This window comes from Arthroderma uncinatum (assembly GCF_011692745.1).
Source record: "Arthroderma uncinatum strain CBS 119779 chromosome Unknown scaffold2, whole genome shotgun sequence".
Classification (NCBI taxonomy): Eukaryota; Fungi; Ascomycota; class Eurotiomycetes; order Onygenales; family Arthrodermataceae; genus Arthroderma; species Arthroderma uncinatum.
Window position 1 is genome coordinate 3,194,672 of NW_022983864.1, and position 20,970 is coordinate 3,215,641.

Genomic DNA, 20,970 nt, shown 5'->3' on the forward strand with positions numbered 1-20,970 from the left:
AATCCTAGAATGCATATCTACCATCACCAGCTTGAGTAAAGAAACGAAGCAAGGCTCGCAGTGGGATCCTGAGGACCGAGAGAGAATATCTAAAATAATATCTGATATTCAGAGCTACGAGGCCCAATCCAGTATTGTCGACCAATCCGGCGTCGATCAGGATGTCAGCTCGGACTGTCGTCTTCATATCTATGAGCAATACCAACATAACGCATTTATATTTGCAACATATATATATTATTTCAGGATGTTGTTTAACGTCCCACCAAGGGAGGTTGCTCACTATGTCTCGCCAGTCTTGTTTAATGTTTTGGCCTTCTATACCCAGTGTGAGGGTAGCTTTTCTATATGGCCCGCCTTCATCGCGGCTGTTGAAGCATACACAGATGAAGACATGGCATCGGCAAGGCGCTGGTTAGAGAAAACGCTACGGTTTGGTCTCGGAAATAGGAATTCTGTGAAACCCATTGTGGAATCGGTTTGGAACAGGCGGCACGAGCTATCGAAGCAACTTGGAATTGAGCCTGGACTGGTAGCCGTGGACTGGAGAGAAGTTATGGCAGACTTGAATTTGGATATACTGCTTATATGACCTCAGCAACTGGTTTGAATATTTACGACTCATTTCTACTCCATAAAGTGATGCTATTGACATTCTTGAGATTTACATGCGAGTCGAAGTGAATGACATGTATTGTCGTATCTCATGAAGAGTTGCCAGTATGGATGCATTAGCTGTTATAAACCAAGACGACCGCCTGGAACTTACAGCATAAGTTGCATTTCAATAATGTATGCTCCTTCACGCGCCAAATTTCCGATGAGCATGCAAAAACAGGATTGTAGCTCGCAACGAGGTTAAAAGAAGACAAGGAGTTTATGAAGCATGGAGGATAACCGGTAATGATAATGAGTGAAATTCTAGGTATGTATTATGTATATATTCACCATCTTATTTACGAGCTGATATTCTCAAGTTTCAAAACACGGGAACAATAGTCCAAACTCTTCTGTTGGGCTTCTGCGTACAATGCCATGCTGTCAAGTGTTTTGCTACCCAAGCACTCTTCAAATCCCTTCTTAACCTCCTTAATCCTCACACTCGGATTTTCACCACCCCCTTTTCCGAGATTCGATCTGAATATACCGGCTGCAGAGAACGGGAGAAAATCTTCATAGGTCAATGGCTCAAAATCTATAAAGCCTTGATCAAGAAGCTCGCTCATTGAGGTTGAAAACGCTGTCGTTTTATTTGGTGCTGTTTCGAGGGCTCTATGAGTTGGCTGATAAGAGCAGAATACAAGCCCTTGTTCACGGAGAGTTTCTCTGTCATCTGGAAACGCAGCAAAGACTTCCTTTAAGGTGCGGTCATAAGCCTTTGCGTCTGCCTTCACACTGCCTACTTCGAGATTGACCTTCGTAAGAAGCTTATCATACAACTCCCGGCCTTTATGGGTCAATGCAGCGCCCCTTTGCTCGATCTCCCCGAATCGGGCTGCGTGTATACCCTGTACCATCCCGTTCTTGGGAGATTTGAACCGAACTTTCTCATGGATGGCTTTAAAGCTAGTCTGTCGGAGGAGGATTGCGTGTTTTCTAGATGGCGGCCCTTCAATCCGTTCCTTTGCTTCCAATCCACGTAATCCCATGACAATCTGTGCTTGATCAATATCAAGTGTTCGGGGTGTGAGGTGATTGATATGGGCGCTCCGAAACGATGCAATATCCGCTAAAAGAGGGTGCTCCTCGTTCAGTCGTTGGTAGTCCTCGTGGCTTGTTGCGGTGATATCATGCCACCGAAATACTTCCAGTGTCTCCTTAACAAATTCGTCTGCAAGTTTAAGCTCAACACCGCCCTTCCTTTCAGCCTCCTCGAGGAGTGCTAGCAGTCGATCAGGGAAGATATTACGTTTGCTCAATATATCCTTCGCGAGGTCTCGAGCTTCCTTCCTTAATAGATCCGGTCTAAATAACGTTGTGAACACCCGGAAGGGGTTCCTCTCCAATGTTTCAGCATCAGTGGGCCGGAATGCAGTGGCATGTAATGGTAATCCGGCCACGCTGAGATCGTAATACCCCACAGGATACATACCGAACTGCGAGAACAAACGTCGAATTATTGAAAGTTCGAAAGGAGTTCCAAGTCGGATTGCCCCATGCCGCTCAAGCGTCAACCTATGGATATTATGGATATCAGACAAGCCATTTCTCGATCCTGTGCTTGGAGAGGTTTGAGACACAACTGCGGAGTTGATTTCTGTCACAATATCGATTAACTCCGCATAAGAAGGCACTTCCTGCTTGTACATGTCTGACATGGCTGTTGAAAACTTCGTGCGCAAGGCATCTCGGTCGCAAAATGTTGTTACCATAGTTGTGGTGGTCATGGCTTATGGCTTTGGTCTCACTCATCTGATACCCAGCTGAAGCCATAGGGGTATCATATATAAACCATAGCTCTGACTAGAAGGTCCAGCTGACCGAGATTCCGTATTACCCGGCGCGAAGCGTTAGAGCTGGAGCTATCTCCACCCTTGGTAAAATGGGCGAAACAAGTCGGTTATCTAACCTCTTCGACGCCCTATTGCATCTGTTAGGTTCGCTGAGCGAATCATTTCGACACGGAAGTCGCCCTAACCTAGCTACTACTTAGGAGGTTGGTGGGACTAATTTCTCATAGTTAACATCTTCAATATGCTTTTAAAGAGAGGAGATAGGGCCATTATAGGTACCTAAGTAGTCGCGAGAATATACTATCTTGATAGAAGCAAGTATCAGCATCACCCGTTACTCCACAGTGTGGATGCTGCTCGTATTCGGACTTCACGCTCATCTTCCTTTGGATCTGAAGCAACGGCGATAATAACCTGACTTTCACGCCTGGAGGCATAGTGTGCACCAAATGACTAGGTATATAACGAGGTGTTATCATTTATAAAGCCCAATAACAAATTGGCAATCTGTAGGGAGCATTCTGGCCTATGGAATGTTAATGCCGAAGGGCTAGTTCAAGTCGGCGTTTTGCCGATTGCCGACGGGAGATTTTGCCGGCCCAACGATTTTTCTCCAAACTCTGCGGGGAAGTAATTGACTATAACATCATCCACGATATGAGCATTCTCAAAAAAGTAGAGATAGCTCTATATATGATGGCTATTGGATTAAAAGTATATTATTGTATCGATGGACGTATATATCCCGATAAATATTGAAAGGAATCAATGCTGCAAAAAGATCATCACCAACCCTTCCGCAAGGGCGTAAGGAATATTAGTCTAATTCTCGCATAGCCCGGGCACTAGTTTCGCCTTCTCACCCACAAGGCCATCAAAGTAAGCCAACAAGGTTGAGGCGGGAACCATATCCAATAGGCCAAGGGCTGGGTTAGAGCTGCGCATGATCTGCCCACTGAACAAAACACGCACGTAGTACTCCTTCTCGCGGTTTGATGCATCTTTATTCTTGGAGTAGAGCTCAAACACGACCTCGGAGCCCATACCAGGCCAAACCATAACATCCAATTGCAGAATTGATAGTAGCCTGGAGACGCTTCCGTCATGGGCGACGTTATGTCTATACAACATCTTCCCGTCCTTGCCAGCTATTTGATCGCGGAGGTGCTGGGCTAGTTCCGCAATCCAGACACCCAAGCTGGCCGTGCTAGCTGGAAGAGAGCTTTTGGCATCGCGATACATGTATGAGTACTCGAATTGACCTAGTCGGAAGACCTTGTCCGCTTGTGCTCGGGTGATACATTTGGATGGATCCTTGATGTTGCATGGGAGAGGTTTTGCGTGACAAAGACGAGCCGAAAGATTATCGAAATAGTGGTCGAAATTCGAGTGCCAGCCCGAATCAGATGGAGATACACCGGAGATGGCATCTAGTTCTGCTACAAATTCCTTTGTGCGGGTCAAATGATCAGCCCAAGGCGTATTTGGTTCATCCTTTGCGCTTGAGAAGAGAGCACTGGATTTTGGGCATGAATATTTAGGCTCAAGCGAGTCAGTTTGCGGAGACTGTTGCAAATTGGTTAATTGGAGAGAACAACACAATTTATAGGGGTAGTCTTTTGTGCCCATGCATACCTCAACATTAAGAGGGGCGTCTCCGCTAACACCATACATCCCATTGATGAGCATTCCAGCAACCTGGCTCGTGATCACATTGTTGGTCACCCTGAATGAAACTCTTTCCTGGTCCAGCCATAATGGAAGGAAATGCAGAAGTTTATGATAAACAGCATAAAGATCACGGCCATGCTGCCACGAGTCGTCAAGACCTTCCTTTGAGATTTGGGGAAAGCTACAAGTGCCTTTGAAACCTGAGGGCTGGAATGGGTTTATCGGGTTTTGATAGCCCTTCCAGTAGGTTTTGGCGCTGTCTCGGCCAGGCTTTGGTTCTCCATAATAAAAGAGGCCTTCGTCGTCACAGTTCCATGGATATGATTCCTGTGGAAAGGTGTTGGACTGGTAAGGCGTACGTTTGTGGTGTCGATGTATCTGACGAATTGTTCAGCAGCAGTACGAATCATTTTTCTGTGTATGGAACGTATGGGGGATACATACTACTTCCACATATTGCAGTTTATAGCCCTTTGGAGCTTTTGGATATTCCCTAGGGCGTACGTGTGGCATATTACACCAGTTGTACTTGCCATAATCCTTGTCTGGCGTCTGAGAGGAGTCAAAGATGAAGCCATAAACGCCATCGCTGCTCAAGACCTTGTCGAGGTTATTGATTGCAGTAGCATTAGGAGCATGCCATGAAACATCAGCCGACAACACTTGCTGTGCTCCAAGCAGAGCGAGGAGCGCCAGAGGAGACTTGATACCGGGCATTGTATCGGTCGTCGACGTGGCTGTATAGATCCCTGTAGACCCTCCGAGTTGGATGTAAATGAGTGTGGCAGTTGGTACTAGGAAGATAAAGCAACAGAGAGACAGCCACCACCGAGAGGAGAGCATCGGCTATATATATATGTATATATAGAGAGATCCCCAAGCCCGAGTAGCCTCTAATTAGTCTCTAAATTGAGCGTGTATATTAGCCGGAGGTTAGCTGCAATAGGCAAGAGAATAGAGAAGAGTCCTCTTTGGGCCTAGCGCTGGAGCCACGGGCCGCCACGTGCGCGCTTCCCAGGACCGCGTTTATTCCGACCCAAAAGGGTAATCTTTGTTCTCATGTCCGACGGCTAACATATATACGAGTATACGAGTTAACTCTTGCATGGATAGTCCGGTGTCCGGTGTCTGATGGGCGAGAGTAAAATACTTGTACTGGTGTAGAATCCGATGCTGAAGTTGTACCGAGTATCGTGGGAAGAGTGAAATGCAGGTGGGATAAATGCTTACCTAAACTTAAATCACGTGTTGATAAGAGATAAGACAAAACGCGATCGCGTCGTTGAATGTTAATTGATCTCAAACCTCAAGCCAAAGAAGTATTTACAGCGTTGATACTCGCTACACCTCAAAAATGGCACAAGCAGAGTCGTCAACGGCGGCTTCCAAGGATAGTTTGCGCGCCAACGTTTCAGGGGCGCCTGTCAATTATGAATTGCCGTGGTAAGTAAACAAACGACGTGCCGTACCAAAAAAAAAAGCAGAATTCAAGGAGGGGAACCGTGTGATGGAGATAAATCAGCAAAGTGGCTGACTGCGATTTAATTGTTTCTATAGGGTGGAGAAATATCGACCTGTATTTCTAGACGACGTTGTTGGAAATACCGAAACCATAGAGCGGTTAAAGATCATCGCCCGTGATGGAAACATGCCCCATGTTATCATATCTGGCATGCCAGGAATAGGGAAGACGACCTCGATTCTCTGTCTAGCAAGACAAATGCTAGGAGATACATATAAGGAGGCCGTATTGGAGCTTAATGCCAGTGACGAGCGAGGTATAACATTCGATTCGTTGGGAGTCGAATTTACAGTGCTAACCTGTTAATCTAGGTATCGACGTTGTCCGAAATAGGATAAAAGGGTTTGCGCAAAAGAAAGTCACACTGCCCCCTGGTAGACATAAGCTTGTCATCCTCGATGAAGCAGATAGGTGCGTCAGGCTTTTAACCTGGAAAGTCGCATGTCCCTTCCATCTAACCTTTGACCAGTATGACATCTGGTGCTCAACAAGCTCTTCGACGTACCATGGAGATCTTCTCTACCACCACCCGCTTTGCCTTTGCATGCAATCAATCTAATAAGATCATTGAGCCCTTGCAATCTCGTTGCGCAATTCTCCGGTATTCGCGTTTAACCGATGCACAGGTCGTCAAGCGATTGATGCAAATCTGCGAAGCGGAGAATGTTAAACACTCTGAAGATGGCATTGCAGCTCTCGTATTTAGTGCCGAAGGTGACATGCGTCAGGCAATCAACAACCTGCAGAGTACATGGGCTGGATTCGGATTTGTGAGTGGTGACAACGTCTTCCGAGTTGTAGATAGCCCACATCCGGTGAAGGTGCAGGCGATGATCAAGGCATGTTGGGAAGGGAAAGTTGATATCGCGTTGGATACTTTGAATGAATTATGGTATGTTCGTTTCCTTTCATTTATACGGACTCGCCTACTTACCCATTTTCTAGGGACCTGGGGTACTCTGCCCACGATATCATATCGACCATGTTCCGCGTAACCAAGACTATTCCTAACCTCTCTGAACATTCAAAACTAGAGTTTATCAAGGAGATCGGGTTTACTCACATGAGGATCCTGGAGGGGCTGCAGACCCTAGTCCAGCTCAGCGGGTGTATCGCCAAATTATGCAAAATCAACATGAAACCAGAGCTGTATAAGCCGCAAAAGTCGTGATATATATATGCCTCTTTCTTACAGTTAATTGATAGCGTTACGCGCATGAGCCCTACTCAAACGGTTTGCCTGTGTCTAGTATTTCATCCGATATGTGAGATTTCTTCTAAACTGTTACGATGATTTATGACCGCTCGGTGTCTCATTACTTCGCTCTTAAAGAATATACTACGCCCAGGATGAATACCGTATTACTAGGCAGTTAATACTAAATAGAACTTGAGTGCCTTTGAGGTATTCGATGCCAGAGCAAGAAATATGCGGTCACCTGACCACAGAAACTGGGCTGAAATTATTTTCGGGCATCTCCATCTTGTCCTTGACAAGTTCATCCCAGAATATCGACCTGTCTATGGGAGATATACGATGGAAGGAGGTTCTCGTGCACTTCATCTACACGCTCCCCTGCGGCTCGTCGTTATATAGCTATCGATTAAGATCAAGGGTTTCTGTGACTACTTGGCGCGCCAATCGCTGCTAACTGCAAGGTCGTTCCTTTTATATCGGCGCAAACAGTTGGTGGAGCCCGGGTTATTACATACATGCAGGCACAGCAGGGCATCCTGGGAGCCGTCCCATCGTCAACTCCCATGCTGGAACTTCCCGCAGACGTCAAGTTGACTTATCTGGCTGAAGGAGCTGCGAATATTGTCTACAAAATCAATTGTCCGAGGCCAAATATCTCAAATACCAAAGCAGGGGAGTTATCAAAATCTGCTTATGCTGGAAAGCTTCTCCGCCTTAGGAAGGATATTACTTCAGGAACAACTTATGCTGAAATCGCTCGGAAATTCAACACCGAGATAAGGACCTTATTTCGAGATGACGAGTTGGTGGCCCAGGACCTCGTCAAGCTACCAAAGGAACTTACAGCTTCATGCAATGAAATATTAAAGAGAGAGGAAGCGTGCGGCAAACGACCAAAGCGACGACATGGGGTGTATCTATGCACCGAGGAGCCGTTTGGGTTACTTATCATGGACATGACTACCGCGCCTGGCTCTGATGCTACGCTATGGGAACTGAAGCCCAAATGGCTAACCCAGTCACCCTCCGCGCCCCCAGATGCTAAACGATGCCGCACATGTGCTCTACGGGAGATGAGAAATTATGAGGCAAACCAAAAGGCTACGAAGGAAGGCAAGGATCATCATACGAAAAGATCATTCTGTCCTTTTAACTTGGTCTCGAATGACCTCATGGATGTACTGTCCGCAATAATGTTCCTTGGTGACACCCCAGATGCTCACCGAGTTGCCGCCTTCATGCATCATAACCCTACCTTGCTGAGACTTCGCGATAGACAACGCCAGATGGATGCTGTTGGGTTGGCGGGGATTCATGCAACGAGCGAGGAAAGAGCAATTTCGATGACCTTAAGAGATTGCACAATGTTTGTTAAGGTAAGAATATATTCGGCCCTTTGCAAATCTATGAGTTACCGGATGTCACTCCCTACTCGAAACCTCAAACCAAAGCTATCAATTTTTGTCTGACAAACCAAACACTTGCAGGTACCACATAAACCAAACGAACCTTTTGAGCTTAGGCTAGGTGATCTTGATTTTAAGAGCGAAGACGGGGGCAAGCTTCAGTATTGGCAGGACACTGAAACTAGGTTGATTGAAGAAGGGTGGTACTTGGGAGTCCACAAGGGACAGGGAGGCAGTGAATGCGTTGTAAGCCACTAGTGCATGCCTATCCCGGTTTCTAAGGCCAACTGACCGCGCACTTCTATCAGAGGCTTAGTTAAATCTACAATAAATATAATAGGGCGTGGCCTTAGTCATAAGGAGTATTATTTATTACCATGTTCGTTCGCGAGGGAGCAGATATCCTCGCTTTTTGAGGATAGCTTGGAAATCCCCTGATTCGAAGAGCTGATTAACGCCCGATATGCGTCCACGTCATAATAAGGATAACTTGGTGGTTACCCATTGTTTGATCGTTGCCTAGCCCTCCACCAGACTCAATCTTGATGTGCCGTCAAATAACGAGTAACGCTTCGGTTGGTACCTCGCCGTAAATGTAGCCCTAGCTCTTGGTGACATTTGATTACAGGTAAATATATCTAGGATTAGCCCCCTGGCAAGTGACAACCGGCAGAAAGCCTGCGTTTGGGCACGTTAAACGAATAATACTATCATGTTGGTCCTCCTAACGATGCCCGGTCAAGTCGTTAATGATGGCCCGTGTCAGCTAGACCGTTCAACACTTGTTCCGCCGTGTATAAAACTTGACACGATTTTCAAGCTGACCCCATTGCCGAGCTGGGTTGCCTACCGCCGGGAGAAGAGTCGCCCGGGGCAGTTAATAAACATAGGGATCTTGTTCGTCAGTCGGAGGAATAAGATATATGAACCATTTGCAGATGGTTTCCCCCTATCTCTTCTTTTGAAGAAGGCTGGTACCTTCAGTTTCCTTCAGGCCTGCAAGTACGCGTTCCCTCTCCAGCAGCTTTGCCTTTTCCTCCTTTAGAATTCTTTCAACCACTTTGGTTGCCTCCGTTATTCTGTCAAGTTCTTTTGATTCGGTCTTTTGACTATACGGGTTCTTGGGGCTATCGGAGTGAGGTATCTCGGCCGTTCGACCGCCCGCTGCAGCCGAGTGTTGCAGGGCCTGCTTCCCTTTAGTAGACTTCCCCTTTGCCTGTTGTTGCGCAAAGCCCGTCCCCCCTGTAAGCAAGTCGTAGAATTGTTCAACTGGCTCGTTAAACAGCACCTCCTCATAGTTTTGACTGATAACGGGGTCCCTCCTGGCCTTCTTCCCTTCAATATCTGCGCCATACGGATGTAATTTCAGGCTGTGCCATAACGTTTGTGGCTTCTCCATCGACTCCGGGACAAAGTACAATTTAATCTGAATTTCGAATTCTCCCCATCCCGTTTCTGTGACTTCAAAGGGTGGGGCTTCTATTGTTCGGACACACTGCGCGTAGGTTTCATGCAGTTTAAATTGGACTTTTTTAAGCCAGTAGGATATGTCTTCGCCATTTATGCCTCTGACGAATACACGCCATTGGTGAGTGTGGTCTTCCGCTGCGCCCTCGGGCCGTTTGTTAGGGTCAAAAGGGTAGGCTTCGCTGCCAAACACTAAACAGTGCAATACTTCAAGTTAGCAAGCCGTGCACCACTCATTCTTGCGCGCATCGATGGATAGTCTAGCTGCGCACCAAAAGGCCGATATATTTGAGTTCCCTATAGTTGTGGTCGTTAGCTTTTGAACCAGCGTATATAGATCAGCAAATAACCTTACCCGAACGCGCTTTGTGCCTGCTGGAGCTGGCATGTTTAATCCGTATGCCTTGAACGAGTTTGCTCTGACTGTTCGCAAGTATGTTATGTTATGTTCTGGACATCTTGAAGCTCCCGACATAAAAAGAGATTGTTTACATAATCCGGTGATAGTCATCTATCACGTGACACGATAAGCTTCCCTGATTGTTTTTGGCCATGGAAGCTCGGGAAAAGAATATCAGCGGGCGCGGAACAGCTCTTCATCGTGTGATCACATAATTTCTGCTTGGATATTCGTTACATTCAAACTAACGGCCTGATTGTATGCCATGGCAACGGCAACTGCTGCTACTAGAATTGTTGTCGCGGGAGGAAGTGGATTTCTTGGTGAGAATACTGCCAATCTATACAAAGTCGCCTTAAAGCTTTAATAAGGGGGAATTGAGGCTCTTGTAAGCTAATATTGCGTCTTTAGGGGCCAGAATATGCCAATCAGCGGTAGCTAGAGGATGGGAAGTCGTGTCTTTAAGGTGCGCCTCTCTCCGCAAACCCGTCATCCAGCTCTATGTTTTCGACATAACGGCCTAACTGACGTGCAACAACACAGTCGACATGGTGAACCAGCATGGGATACAGTTAGCCCTTCCGGCCAGGCGCCACGATGGGCGCAGAAAGTTGAATGGGCAAAAGCAGACCTCCTAGACCCCAGTTCATACGGTCAACATCTCAAGAATGCCTCTGCTGTCGTCCATTCGATGGGCATTCTCCTCGAAGCCGATTACAAGGGCATCTTGCAGGGCAAGGAATCTCCTATCACGGGACTACAGAAAGTTGTTGGGTCCTTCGCGGGTGTGACTGGGTCAAATAAGGGCCAGATGACATATCGAATGATGAATACGGAATCAGGTAAGAGAGTGTGCCTGGATGTGGCAATGGTGTTTGCTAATACATAAGTCATGACCCAATAGCTATCTCCCTAGCTAAGAAGACGTCCGAAGAAAATATTTCAACATTCGTCTATATATCCGCCTCCTCTGGAGCTCCAGTAATACCACAAGGCTATATCGCCTCAAAAAGGGAAGCCGAATCTTCCATACTATCAATGTTTCCAGAGCTGCGGAGTATATTTGTGAGACCAACGTTTATGTACGACTCGTCTCGGAAGTTATCTCTCCCTATTGCGCTGGGCGGTATGATAGCTTCAGAAATTAATTTGTTGACGGGAGGGAAGCTCTCGGTTCTGGGGTCGATGGCTGAAAAGCCCCTTAAAGTTAGCGTTGTTGGAGAGGCGGTGGTGGAGTCCATTGATGATGGTGAAGTGAATGGTGTCGTCAGTCCAAGGAAGATTGAGGATCTGGCAACCAAAGGCTGGAGAAAGACGATGCTCTAAAAAGATTTATCCCTATCCCCATGTGCGAATGATCACAGGCAGCAGCTCTTATGACCTGGTTACCAGTGTATTTTCCCACTGTACATTATTATCGCTTTGATAATTAGCGTTGAACACCTGTAAAATATAAATTTCATCTCTCATTCCGCTTGGTTATATCATCGTCCCTCGCTCAAAGCTGTCACGAATCTCCGCAGTATACTATTGAGATGACTTGTTAGCTGGTTCCTTGATTCAACCATATTATACGGACGTGCATACCTTGTTGTAAAACCTTGCCAGTTTCTGGTTAAAGCGTTTGTTTTTGTCATTGATGTACGTAACATCTGCCTCGTCATCTCCTTGGCCGCGCTCTCTCCGTTTCTTTAGACGTGTCTCCTCGGCCTTCTGCATATCAGCAACTAGCCTGTCGACGGCTGCTCGCTCTGGTCGGTTCTCCACAAAATCCGTGGAATCAGCAGTTGAGTAAAAGGTCCCGTTTTTATCGATCGCAACAATATCCCCATTTTCGTCCTCGACTATCTCAAGTCCACCATTCGCAGCTGCACGCTGGACAGCGGCCGCTTTCTCGTTTTCATAGGCCTCCAAGTCTGGTTGCATCCGTCGTAGCTGTCTCTTGTAGTTCTTGTGCGCATCTTGACGATAGTCCTGGAAAGCAACATTCTCCCGGTGTTTTTGCTTCTTGTCCATTCGTCTATCCCACTTCTCCGACTCCTCTACTGTCCAGTCCCATGCTCGTTTTCGCTCGAAATCTTCGCCCGCGGCTTCTATATCAGCTTTAAGTAGGCTGTGAGACGCAAATGCGTGTTTTCGTGAAATGGAGGATAGGGCGTTAGGATCGACGGATAGACGGTGTGCTTCTGCTGCGGTTTCTTTCAAGTTACTTTTGGTAGCAGTTTTCTATTTACTTAGTTAGCTGTCATCAAGACAAGGCGATGTAGGAAGCAAGGAGGATTAACTTACTGCTCTTGCCTGGAGGGCCTTGAATCTCTGAAGTCTGTCCTGGTTTTTGGATGCAGGGTCCTGTTTATTATCTTCCGCCTGTTTATCGGATTCCGATTCGGGGCTTTCTTTCTTCGAATCAGACTCGTGCTCAGGGTCCTGTCGCGGTTCTTCGGTTCTATCGTCCAGAGGCGAAGATGTGTCGTCGCCAGCAGGTTTCGCCATATCGGCGACTTCGGCAAGCATCACTAGCTACTATGCGCAGGGTATCTTCGTTTATAAATAAGACAGTACGTCCCTTTTGAACTGGTGGCAGGATGGTTGTGTTGATTGATGATGGAAAGATGGAGGTCGCGAAGATTATCGGCTCCATGCAACCATTTATCGCTGATTACGTAATCTATGTTCTCTTTCGCTGCTTTAGCTTCACGAAGGACTTTAAAAGCAGTCAAATACACACTCCAAGCAACGCATGGAGTGAACTGACTGTTGTCTCAATGCGCTCTTTGACGCTTGATGGCTGCTGGCTTGTGAAAGAGCGCTGCAGCCCTCTAACGGCTACGCAATTTAGCACATTACGGAGGTATCCTCGAAACTCATCGGCAAAGCACCAACTGCAACCATCTCCGGCACAACTTCTTCGCTTTGCCCTCACTGGCACCACATGCAGCGGAAACGGCGACAATCTCGATACGAGGCTTGATGAACGCTTAACATTACAATTTCAGAAGAACTGGCTACCGAGAAGATCAAAAGCCATTGATACGGCTTCACAATCCTTGCCGAATAACCTTGCCCTTCCCAAGTTCACGAAAGGAGATGGATTATCAAGATTACGGGCGGACATCGAAACCTTTGTTAATTCGGAAAAGGCTGGAATCAAGCTGCTAAGTCAGATCCAACCACTCCAAAATGCGTTCAGTCAGTGCCAAACCAAGGTGGAGAGGGAGGATTTAATAGCGACAGTCAACGGTCTTCTGGCAAGATTACGGCGATTGGGAGTTAAAGATACACACCAGTTACTCATTTTGGGTATGAGCTATGCGGCAGAGAACTTTTCGTCAGATTCGTTAGCCCATTACGTACGGCAGTACTCCAGGGAAGGGTATGGCCTACTACCGCAGCCCGTCGGTGTCGCCCTGGTGAAATCGCTTTCGAATGGTTTAGAGCGCCGCTCTTGGGAAGACCCCACCACTGACAAGTCCAAGATGCTAAGTGTGGTTGCGGGCTCTGACGATGAACGGTCTGGTGCAGAAACCTTGCGTTCACTCCTAGATATCTCGAACATTCGGGAGAACGAGCTAGTCCCCAAATATTTGCTGTTACTAAGTGAATTAAAAGGCGAACAAGCGGTTTCCGAACTCTGGCCTAAGATCCAAGCTGAACTTGAGGCTGGACCGAATACGGTGGTGACGGGAGCTGCTATTGCTTCCATCGAGGCTTTCTTAAAGCTAGATAATCCAGAGCGTGCTCTCACTGTTGCTCAGCAGTGTTCAAAGCATATCGACCTAAATGAACATCTTTCGGTGAAAACGTGGAAGGCACTATTGGAATACGATTCACAAGGGCTTCTTCGGACCCTAGTGGATCCAAAGACGACTATATCCATGCTTCAACACGATCTTCGTTCCCTTGAATTAGTATTGGGCGCTACTTGGATTAAGGAGGGGGACGGTCACCACCTTCATCCGTATGGTATAGGGCATAGCTTGGGCACTAATAAGCCCGACAGTGCCTACGAATCCAACTCCGAATCTTCAAAATTCACATCTGGCGTCAGCTTGGCTCGACAAATACAGGCAGCAACCCAGGTAGATGGCTGTTCTAGATCCCGGATGGGCCTAACAATGATTTCTGACCTTTTGAACGAGCACGAAGGAATTGAAATTCCACTCAGAATAAAAACGCTGGACAACTCGGAGCTTTTGGATTATGCGTGGTTCCCCTGTTGTTCACCGCTTGAATTCGCTGGTAATCTCCCCTCAACGGGGCGTGACATGTATCAACCGCTCTCCACGGCATCACTCGGTTTGATTAGTGTACGTGTTGATGGGAATGGGATACCTGTCAGAAGCCTTGGGGATGTTCGATTGATGCAGTTGGGGTATATTGGAGTTCGTGCCTCGCGGTCCTGCAATGATAGTGACATCTCAGAGGAGCCTACAGAGAGGTGGAGAAACACAGGGCATATAGTTGCCTTGGACAGGCAGAGTGGGGAGCTGGTCATACTATGGGCTGGGGAAGGCAGCGGCGTAATTAATCCTGGGCTGGTGAAGCCGGCACCGCCGCCAGAGCTCCCATATATATTCGGAAACGTTACACTCGACGCATCCGAGACACTTGTGTTGTCCCAGCGTGACAATATAGGGGCCCTTAATCACGAGCAGTCTTACTGGGTTGACGTTGACTCTGGCAGTGATATAATATCATAATTACCTGATATGATATTGTATCTTGAATTGACAGTTCATTGATTCCCTCGATATGGAGCACCTTGTTGCTAAGGAGATAACGGGCCTCACACGACGTCGGGAAACGGAAGCCACTGCTTGATTTACCTGCTCTAATAACCAAATCCGTCACCCCCCTTGGTATATGAATGCGAATTATCAATGGAAGCTGGCTGCAGTGCAGGCTGTGGAAGGTTGTACGAATTAAAATTATTCTAGATTTTTTGTATTTTTATCCTTATTAAAATATATGTACAATATATGTGGTAAATCATGACCCATACTCTATATAGGATGGAGAAGAGTATACCCTCATTTTTCGCGATTTGTGGCATAAAACGGGGTGCTAACCGCAGCATCGGATTCTGTGGCTATCGTGTTAAGATGGCGGCAGTATTAAGCGGCTTATCCTGTGACCTGGATAGCGACATGGTATGCCGGGCTTGATTATATATACAGAGTTAATCCAATTCTGCATTGTGTCACGGGTATTTATGAGATGTGACTTAGAGATGCACGGTAGACTATATCCTAGCCTAGGGATACCCGTGGAGATATAGCAGGTTAAATTTGCACCATAGCACTCTGCATAATAAAATCTTTGAGCATGGAGACCATCTGTAGAGCTTTCAACCTTTTGGTTGGCCCAAGACTGTATTATTCCGCCCTTTTCCTTGCCATTTGTGGCCAAAATCCATGGCTTTGAAAGGGCGACGGCGTGGGTTGACAAGTTTATCCATGTTTGACCCGAATTCAGAAAATAATGGCATTCCCCATACACTTTCAGCATCCGTTATGATCTTCTCTAAAGTCCATGGATTGGCCTTCCGAAGTAAGAGGTTACTCTTCCGATTTGATGGATGGCCGTCACCAAAAAGCGTCGCAAGACGTACTCGGCATTCTCTTTGAACCGTGGCTGTTTGAACGTGGACACCCTTCTCCTTCAATCTTCTCAGCAAAATGAGGCCACAAATCCATAGAACTACAGGTTCGGGTGTTGGGCTATATGGGTTCATGGTCGGCGCTCCTGAAAAGTTGAATTCTGGCTTTCGTAAGAACCCGCAAGCAATAATTGCTCTTTGAAACTCCGCGCTAAATATGATGCGCAAAGGACATTGTGGGTGGGATGCGGGTAGCTGGGTGTTTTTGATATCTGAGTCTGGGAGGTTGTTTTTGGGAGAATATGCTTCAGCAAGCCAAAGGCACAGCCTTTCAACTTCAGACCATCGATGACTGGTAATGAGCTGTTTCAGCCCAGCTTTCCAGGATTCAGGAGGAATATGCCCTCCGTATTTAATGACATACTGAAAAATTCCGAAGAGACGTAGGACGGCTTCCCGGGAAGCTTTATCTAAGATGGGCCGAGTTCCGATGCGATGGGACGGTAGCATATTCCAAATCATCCACTTTATGGTTTTGGTTGAGGGAGAAATGCGTTTGTTCTTCATTTTGTCGAGTGTCTCAGTAATCAGCCTCTTATCATCGAGCTTCAGTGCATTGCGTAACTGTACATTATAGGAATGGGGATCTTCACGGGACAAGAAAGAAAGCACTGTGAGAGTTAAGTTTGCTCGACGCCAGTCATGAGATAGAGAATAATGGTGAAGAAGCGATTCCTGTGTCTCTAGGCTCTCCAGCACATCCGGATGTTGGTCGCTATGAATGAGGTCCTGGAGCGATCGTTGATCTTTGCGCGATATTAAGTGATCAAAAACTTTGGCAAAAACCGAATTCCCAGTCGATATGCCGGCCTCTCTCATTGCAGATAGGTGATGCTGTATTTCGGTGATGTCGGCTGCTCTCAGTGCCATCTCCCGTAAAGTCAAGGGGCCAATAGCCCGAACCCCAAACACCTTAAGGCCTCCAAGAATTAAGTCGAATGTAAAGGTCTTTGTGGCAAATAGGCGGGCTCCGAAGTCATCTTTCACCGTCGGTGTTTCCGCGTCGATAATGTCAGCGGTGTTTGCCTTATTCTGCGATAAGTACCAACGGGGGTCATCTAATGTGGCACCTGGAGGTAAAGTCCCAGCTTTGATAAGCCCGCTTATGAAGTGAGACTGCTGTTGACTCGTGCTATATTTCTCGACATGTAGCATTAGAGGCTGGACGTCCTTGAGGGACGGAACGTCTCCCCTCCGCATCAAAAAATCATGCATCACAAGCGCTGACTGAATGTTATTTTGTTTCCAAAGAAGTGGTATCACAGATGCATATATTCTATGGTCATCGGTCAATTGGCAAAGCTCTTGGAAAATCTCAAGGCCCTCCCTAGTGGCCATCGCATTCTCGAAGACACACAGTATGGCCTTCGGGCCATCCAGGTGAGGATCCTTGAGTGCCTGATGCCATACCAACGCCTGCGACTGATTTCCCATCCTCACAAACGCGCCTATAACGCGCTCGTAGAAGAACCCCCATCTGGTTCCCTTATCATTCCATATGGTTTCCGCATGGGCTTGTAGCTCTCGTAACATCCAGTCTTCTTTCAGCGCCACAGCAACGAAAGCTTCCCATAAGAAGTCGGCAACCTTCCCCTCCGTAGGAAGAACAACGCCTGAGCATCTCCTGGTCAAGCCTTTCCAAACATGGATAACTCCGTCGTCCCCATAGTGTCGCTGGCGGTATAAGAGAAGCTCCTTCCAAAGGGTAAAATCTCGAGAATACCGTGCGTCGTCCACCAATTTGCTTCCTATATTTTTGTTGTGTCCAACATCCGACTCCAGCTCAAGCTGCTGTGGGTTTAGCTGCCACGTCTGCGGACGACGCCCCGAGGGATCTAAAGGTCCTGGCTTTTGCGTAGGTGTAGCCTGATCTGTACTTATCGACTGTTCCTGTGTCTCTCGTGGCGATGAGAAGTAGTTAGACAACAGGTTCTGGGGCTCCCCAATCAATCGCAAATTATAATCCAAGCCAATCTCGGTCGTTTCTCTGCCGGACGTCTCATCGTATTCGTCCACCTCGTGCTCGACAGATCGCTCCGGGATGCAGGCTGCCTGGGCACTGGTCGACGAAAAGGGTGCAGGTCCGCAGACGGGTTTGCGGTGGAATGGAGTGTTAACGGCGCCGATATAGGTCGGCGCAACAGGCCTTTGGATGCGTACCTGCAACAACCTGAGCTGTCTTGCGAGCATAAACAGCATTAGTTGGACGGCGAAAAAGCCCAGGCGGCAGGACGACGGGCATTTATAACCATGAACTCATCACATATCCGAATATCGAGACGACTCCCTCGCGATCCCGTCCAGAATGCTGTTGAAGAGAAATATTATACCACCCAAGATTTCCATTGGTAGAAGTGACAGAGCTTTATATCACGTGATTAAAGGAAACAGGCAAAACATCTCACCACTTCCGACATCAAGTCCAACCCAATATTCCATCCACAGAACAATTGACCTCGCCTTGCGTCTCAATTACCCTTGATTTGCGCAGCCATGGTTTCCCGCACGCTTCCCCGAATGGCCGGGTATGTTTATTCCGAATTTCCCTGACAATCGACGTGTTCCGGCCAGAGAACATCGCCCTCTTCCTCCCAGAGTCATTCAAGCTCGCTAACCTCAACGCTTCTCTATCCTTAGGTTCGTCTTCCGAGAGAACCGCGTTCCTTACTACCAGCGTCTGTTCCAGAACAATGACGGCGTTCGCCAGTGGAAGAAGGTCCGTTGAACTATTCCCATCATAGCCGCTTGCGAACGCATTGAAGTCCAGTCGGAAGAAACTCTAACAAATGGTTATTCGCGAAACAGACCAGCCGAAGCCCATACCTTCTATATCCATTCTACGTATCCCTCTATGGCACCACCATTGGTATGACATACCCAGCTACTCGACCTGCTATATGACAATTTTCCTGAGGTGGGACTGTTGCTAATCCATGATATTACTTATAGCCACCATGTACGCCATGGGCAGAATCGTTCTCGTAAGCAACACCAATTACTTATTTATCCATTTCCAATTTAATGACCCTTTCCCACAAATGGGCTACAATGGGTTCAACCATTGCGAAGGACGCAAATGCTAACACTCATAAATAGGGACACAAGGACTGGTTCTAGATTCGCGGCCAACCTCCAGTTGCACACGGTAAACTGGGTTGATGGGGATTGTACGTGGCTTTAGATGAACTGATATTGTGTAAATAGTCATAATGGAGCTTCAAACTACAACACGCTTTGAACCGGCTCGGACTACTAAAGCCAATTACATTCCGTTGTACATTTAACATTGCAAATTATCATTATACAGAGTATAAAGTGACATTTTACTGTCCCACACAGCATTAACCGGGCTGACGTTCATAATTATTTGCATTGCCAAATAGGTAGTATACATGAATTTTAAATAGAGGTTAGGAAACATGGTTCTTTTGGCAATTAAGAGATTATATTCATCTCTGAATAGATCATATAACAGTGAAAGTTGAATTCGGATGTAAGAGCAAAGAGGTCACATAAATACTTGCTGCGGAGAGCGCGTACTCGCTGATATGAGAGCGTTGCTGTGACGTCAATGGTCAGAATACACTTATCCTTTTCGTGTCTGTCTCTTCATCTCCCGCTTTTGCTCTCTTTCTTTCTCCTTCGCGAGGAATTTCTTTTGCTCGTCAGCTGACATATTGCGTAGGAGACGATCGCGTTCTTCCTTCTTGATCTTCTCAGCATTCGTTTTCCTTTCCTCGGCCTTTTCTTCCAGGTCAGCACGCTTCATTCTCTTAGTCTCTTCCTCACGAGTGTTGCGGAGCTTGCGGGTCACTTCTGGCCTGAAGTGAGCGACAGACACTAGACGATCAGAGAGGCGGATGAAAGCTTTCAACATGTTAGACGAAGATACATAATCAGCAGCGTCCGAGGAAGATGGAACACGGAGAGAGAGAATTGTCCGTTTCCGAGGAGTAGCCTCTTCAATACTAGATTTCGTATGAGTGTAAGCAGGCAGCTATATGGATGATATTCATGGGAAAGAGGTGATCTCATGTAAAGTACATACGTTGTGGGTTTCTCCATAGGCTGGTCAGTCACGACCAGATAGTCAAACAAGTCGCCAGCTTCCTCGATAGCTTTGATGAGCTCGGGGGCGAGCATCAAATCCGTGATCTCAGCACTTTCGCTCATGACGGTCAGCCAGCTGGGAAGCTTAGCGTTTTCCTTGGTGAATGTCAATGAAACATCATAGCGATTTTCTCTTAGGCGGCGCATAGCATTCTTGTGTACCACAGCGAATACGAAACCATCATATGTTGAAGGTGCTGACTTTGATTTCTTATCCACTTCCAAATCCAACGGAGTGGGGGGAACAAGGTCCTTCTCCTTGCCATCGAATGGGTATGCAATAACCTCTACGTTTTCAGTAGACGGAGCCATGGCGTCGAAAAATAGCCCAAGAAGCATTTCGCCAAAAAGTAGCAGCGGGTTGTAACGCTTCAACATCGTGATCGTGACGTCGACGAAGGCGATATTCTGACGGCCCGTAGCGTAGGTGGTGAACTCATTGATGGCCTTTTCCTTGAATATCTTGCCATCGATCTTGATGTCCTCATTAGAGCTGGGACTCCGTGGCACGCCACTATATCCAACAACAGCGAATTCGTCGCAGAGCACCGGGATATTTGCTTGAGCCCATGTCTTCGCCTTGCGTCTGTTTTTGCCAGCTCCCCACATGTGCAATACGGCAATTATAATGATAAACGGAATGATGAATGCTTCCTGGGCGAAATCCTTTGGCGAAGTACGCTCCCATACCCGGTACCATTTTGTATATGGGACGTCGCTCACAGCCCCAACTTGAGGCCCAGATCCTGCACCAGATGGAGGCGAGAAGTCGGGAAAGTCTAGTTAATAGAGAGATAAGTAAATGTTAGCCCTCATGATAACTGAATCGTTCGAATTCCATTGCGACATCAACGCAACGTAGGTAGCCTGGTTGTCACAAACCTCCATCCGCCTTTTTCGGAGCTCCCGCGGTATTTCCGCCAAAAAGACCTTTAAGGAGTCCGTCCATCTTCGATAAGGAGAAATCCGGATTGGCCCAATCGGCCGGGTAAATCGCGTATTATTTGCTGCTGTTGTTGCAGTTGATGAAATAGTCGACAGCGAGCTTGTGTTTGGTGTTAGCAACTTGCGCCAGAAAGGCCAA

General features: G+C 47.1%; 10 protein-coding genes across 10 annotated transcripts; 4 read left to right on the forward strand and 6 right to left on the reverse strand.

Annotated features, from left to right (window-relative positions):
• Nucleotides 1–956: 956 nt before the first annotated feature.
• GIQ15_02942 (uncharacterized protein) lies at nt 957–2,387 on the reverse strand (the record flags this gene model as incomplete). Its single annotated transcript, XM_033550359.1, has 1 exon — nt 957–2,387. The coding sequence occupies one exon, from the start codon at nt 2,385–2,387 to the stop codon at nt 957–959; it is 1,431 nt and encodes a 476-aa protein (XP_033407520.1).
• An 888-nt stretch (nt 2,388–3,275) lies between these two features.
• On the reverse strand, nt 3,276–4,841 carry GIQ15_02943 (uncharacterized protein; the record flags this gene model as incomplete). Its single annotated transcript, XM_033550360.1, has 3 exons — nt 3,276–4,019; nt 4,089–4,502; nt 4,569–4,841. The coding sequence occupies 3 exons, from the start codon at nt 4,839–4,841 to the stop codon at nt 3,276–3,278; spliced, it is 1,431 nt and encodes a 476-aa protein (XP_033407521.1).
• Nucleotides 4,842–5,478: 637 nt separating this feature from the next.
• On the forward strand, nt 5,479–6,817 carry GIQ15_02944 (replication factor C subunit 4; the record flags this gene model as incomplete). The annotated part of the gene is made up of 5 exons (XM_033550361.1): nt 5,479–5,567; nt 5,682–5,902; nt 5,958–6,057; nt 6,116–6,538; nt 6,592–6,817. 5 exons carry the CDS (start codon nt 5,479–5,481, stop codon nt 6,815–6,817), a joined length of 1,059 nt encoding a protein of 352 aa, XP_033407522.1.
• Nucleotides 6,818–7,359: 542 nt separating this feature from the next.
• GIQ15_02945 (uncharacterized protein) lies at nt 7,360–8,508 on the forward strand (the record flags this gene model as incomplete). Its single annotated transcript, XM_033550362.1, has 2 exons — nt 7,360–8,220; nt 8,332–8,508. The coding sequence occupies 2 exons, from the start codon at nt 7,360–7,362 to the stop codon at nt 8,506–8,508; spliced, it is 1,038 nt and encodes a 345-aa protein (XP_033407523.1).
• A 691-nt stretch (nt 8,509–9,199) lies between these two features.
• On the reverse strand, nt 9,200–10,105 carry GIQ15_02946 (uncharacterized protein; the record flags this gene model as incomplete). The annotated part of the gene is made up of 3 exons (XM_033550363.1): nt 9,200–9,909; nt 9,990–10,014; nt 10,073–10,105. The coding sequence occupies 3 exons, from the start codon at nt 10,103–10,105 to the stop codon at nt 9,200–9,202; spliced, it is 768 nt and encodes a 255-aa protein (XP_033407524.1).
• A 457-nt stretch (nt 10,106–10,562) lies between these two features.
• GIQ15_02947 (mitochondrial protein) lies at nt 10,563–11,443 on the forward strand (the record flags this gene model as incomplete). The annotated part of the gene is made up of 2 exons (XM_033550364.1): nt 10,563–10,959; nt 11,022–11,443. The coding sequence occupies 2 exons, from the start codon at nt 10,563–10,565 to the stop codon at nt 11,441–11,443; spliced, it is 819 nt and encodes a 272-aa protein (XP_033407525.1).
• A 153-nt stretch (nt 11,444–11,596) lies between these two features.
• GIQ15_02948 (pre-mRNA-splicing factor syf2) lies at nt 11,597–12,631 on the reverse strand (the record flags this gene model as incomplete). The annotated part of the gene is made up of 3 exons (XM_033550365.1): nt 11,597–11,644; nt 11,705–12,343; nt 12,407–12,631. 3 exons carry the CDS (start codon nt 12,629–12,631, stop codon nt 11,597–11,599), a joined length of 912 nt encoding a protein of 303 aa, XP_033407526.1.
• Nucleotides 12,632–12,702: 71 nt separating this feature from the next.
• GIQ15_02949 (uncharacterized protein) lies at nt 12,703–14,817 on the forward strand (the record flags this gene model as incomplete). The annotated part of the gene is made up of 1 exon (XM_033550366.1): nt 12,703–14,817. One exon carries the CDS (start codon nt 12,703–12,705, stop codon nt 14,815–14,817), a length of 2,115 nt encoding a protein of 704 aa, XP_033407527.1.
• A 647-nt stretch (nt 14,818–15,464) lies between these two features.
• Nucleotides 15,465–17,975, reverse strand: GIQ15_02950 (uncharacterized protein; the record flags this gene model as incomplete). The annotated part of the gene is made up of 1 exon (XM_033550367.1): nt 15,465–17,975. The coding sequence occupies one exon, from the start codon at nt 17,973–17,975 to the stop codon at nt 15,465–15,467; it is 2,511 nt and encodes an 836-aa protein (XP_033407528.1).
• A 1,387-nt stretch (nt 17,976–19,362) lies between these two features.
• On the reverse strand, nt 19,363–20,835 carry GIQ15_02951 (uncharacterized protein; the record flags this gene model as incomplete). Its single annotated transcript, XM_033550368.1, has 3 exons — nt 19,363–19,744; nt 19,825–20,665; nt 20,769–20,835. The coding sequence occupies 3 exons, from the start codon at nt 20,833–20,835 to the stop codon at nt 19,363–19,365; spliced, it is 1,290 nt and encodes a 429-aa protein (XP_033407529.1).
• Nucleotides 20,836–20,970: the final 135 nt, after the last annotated feature.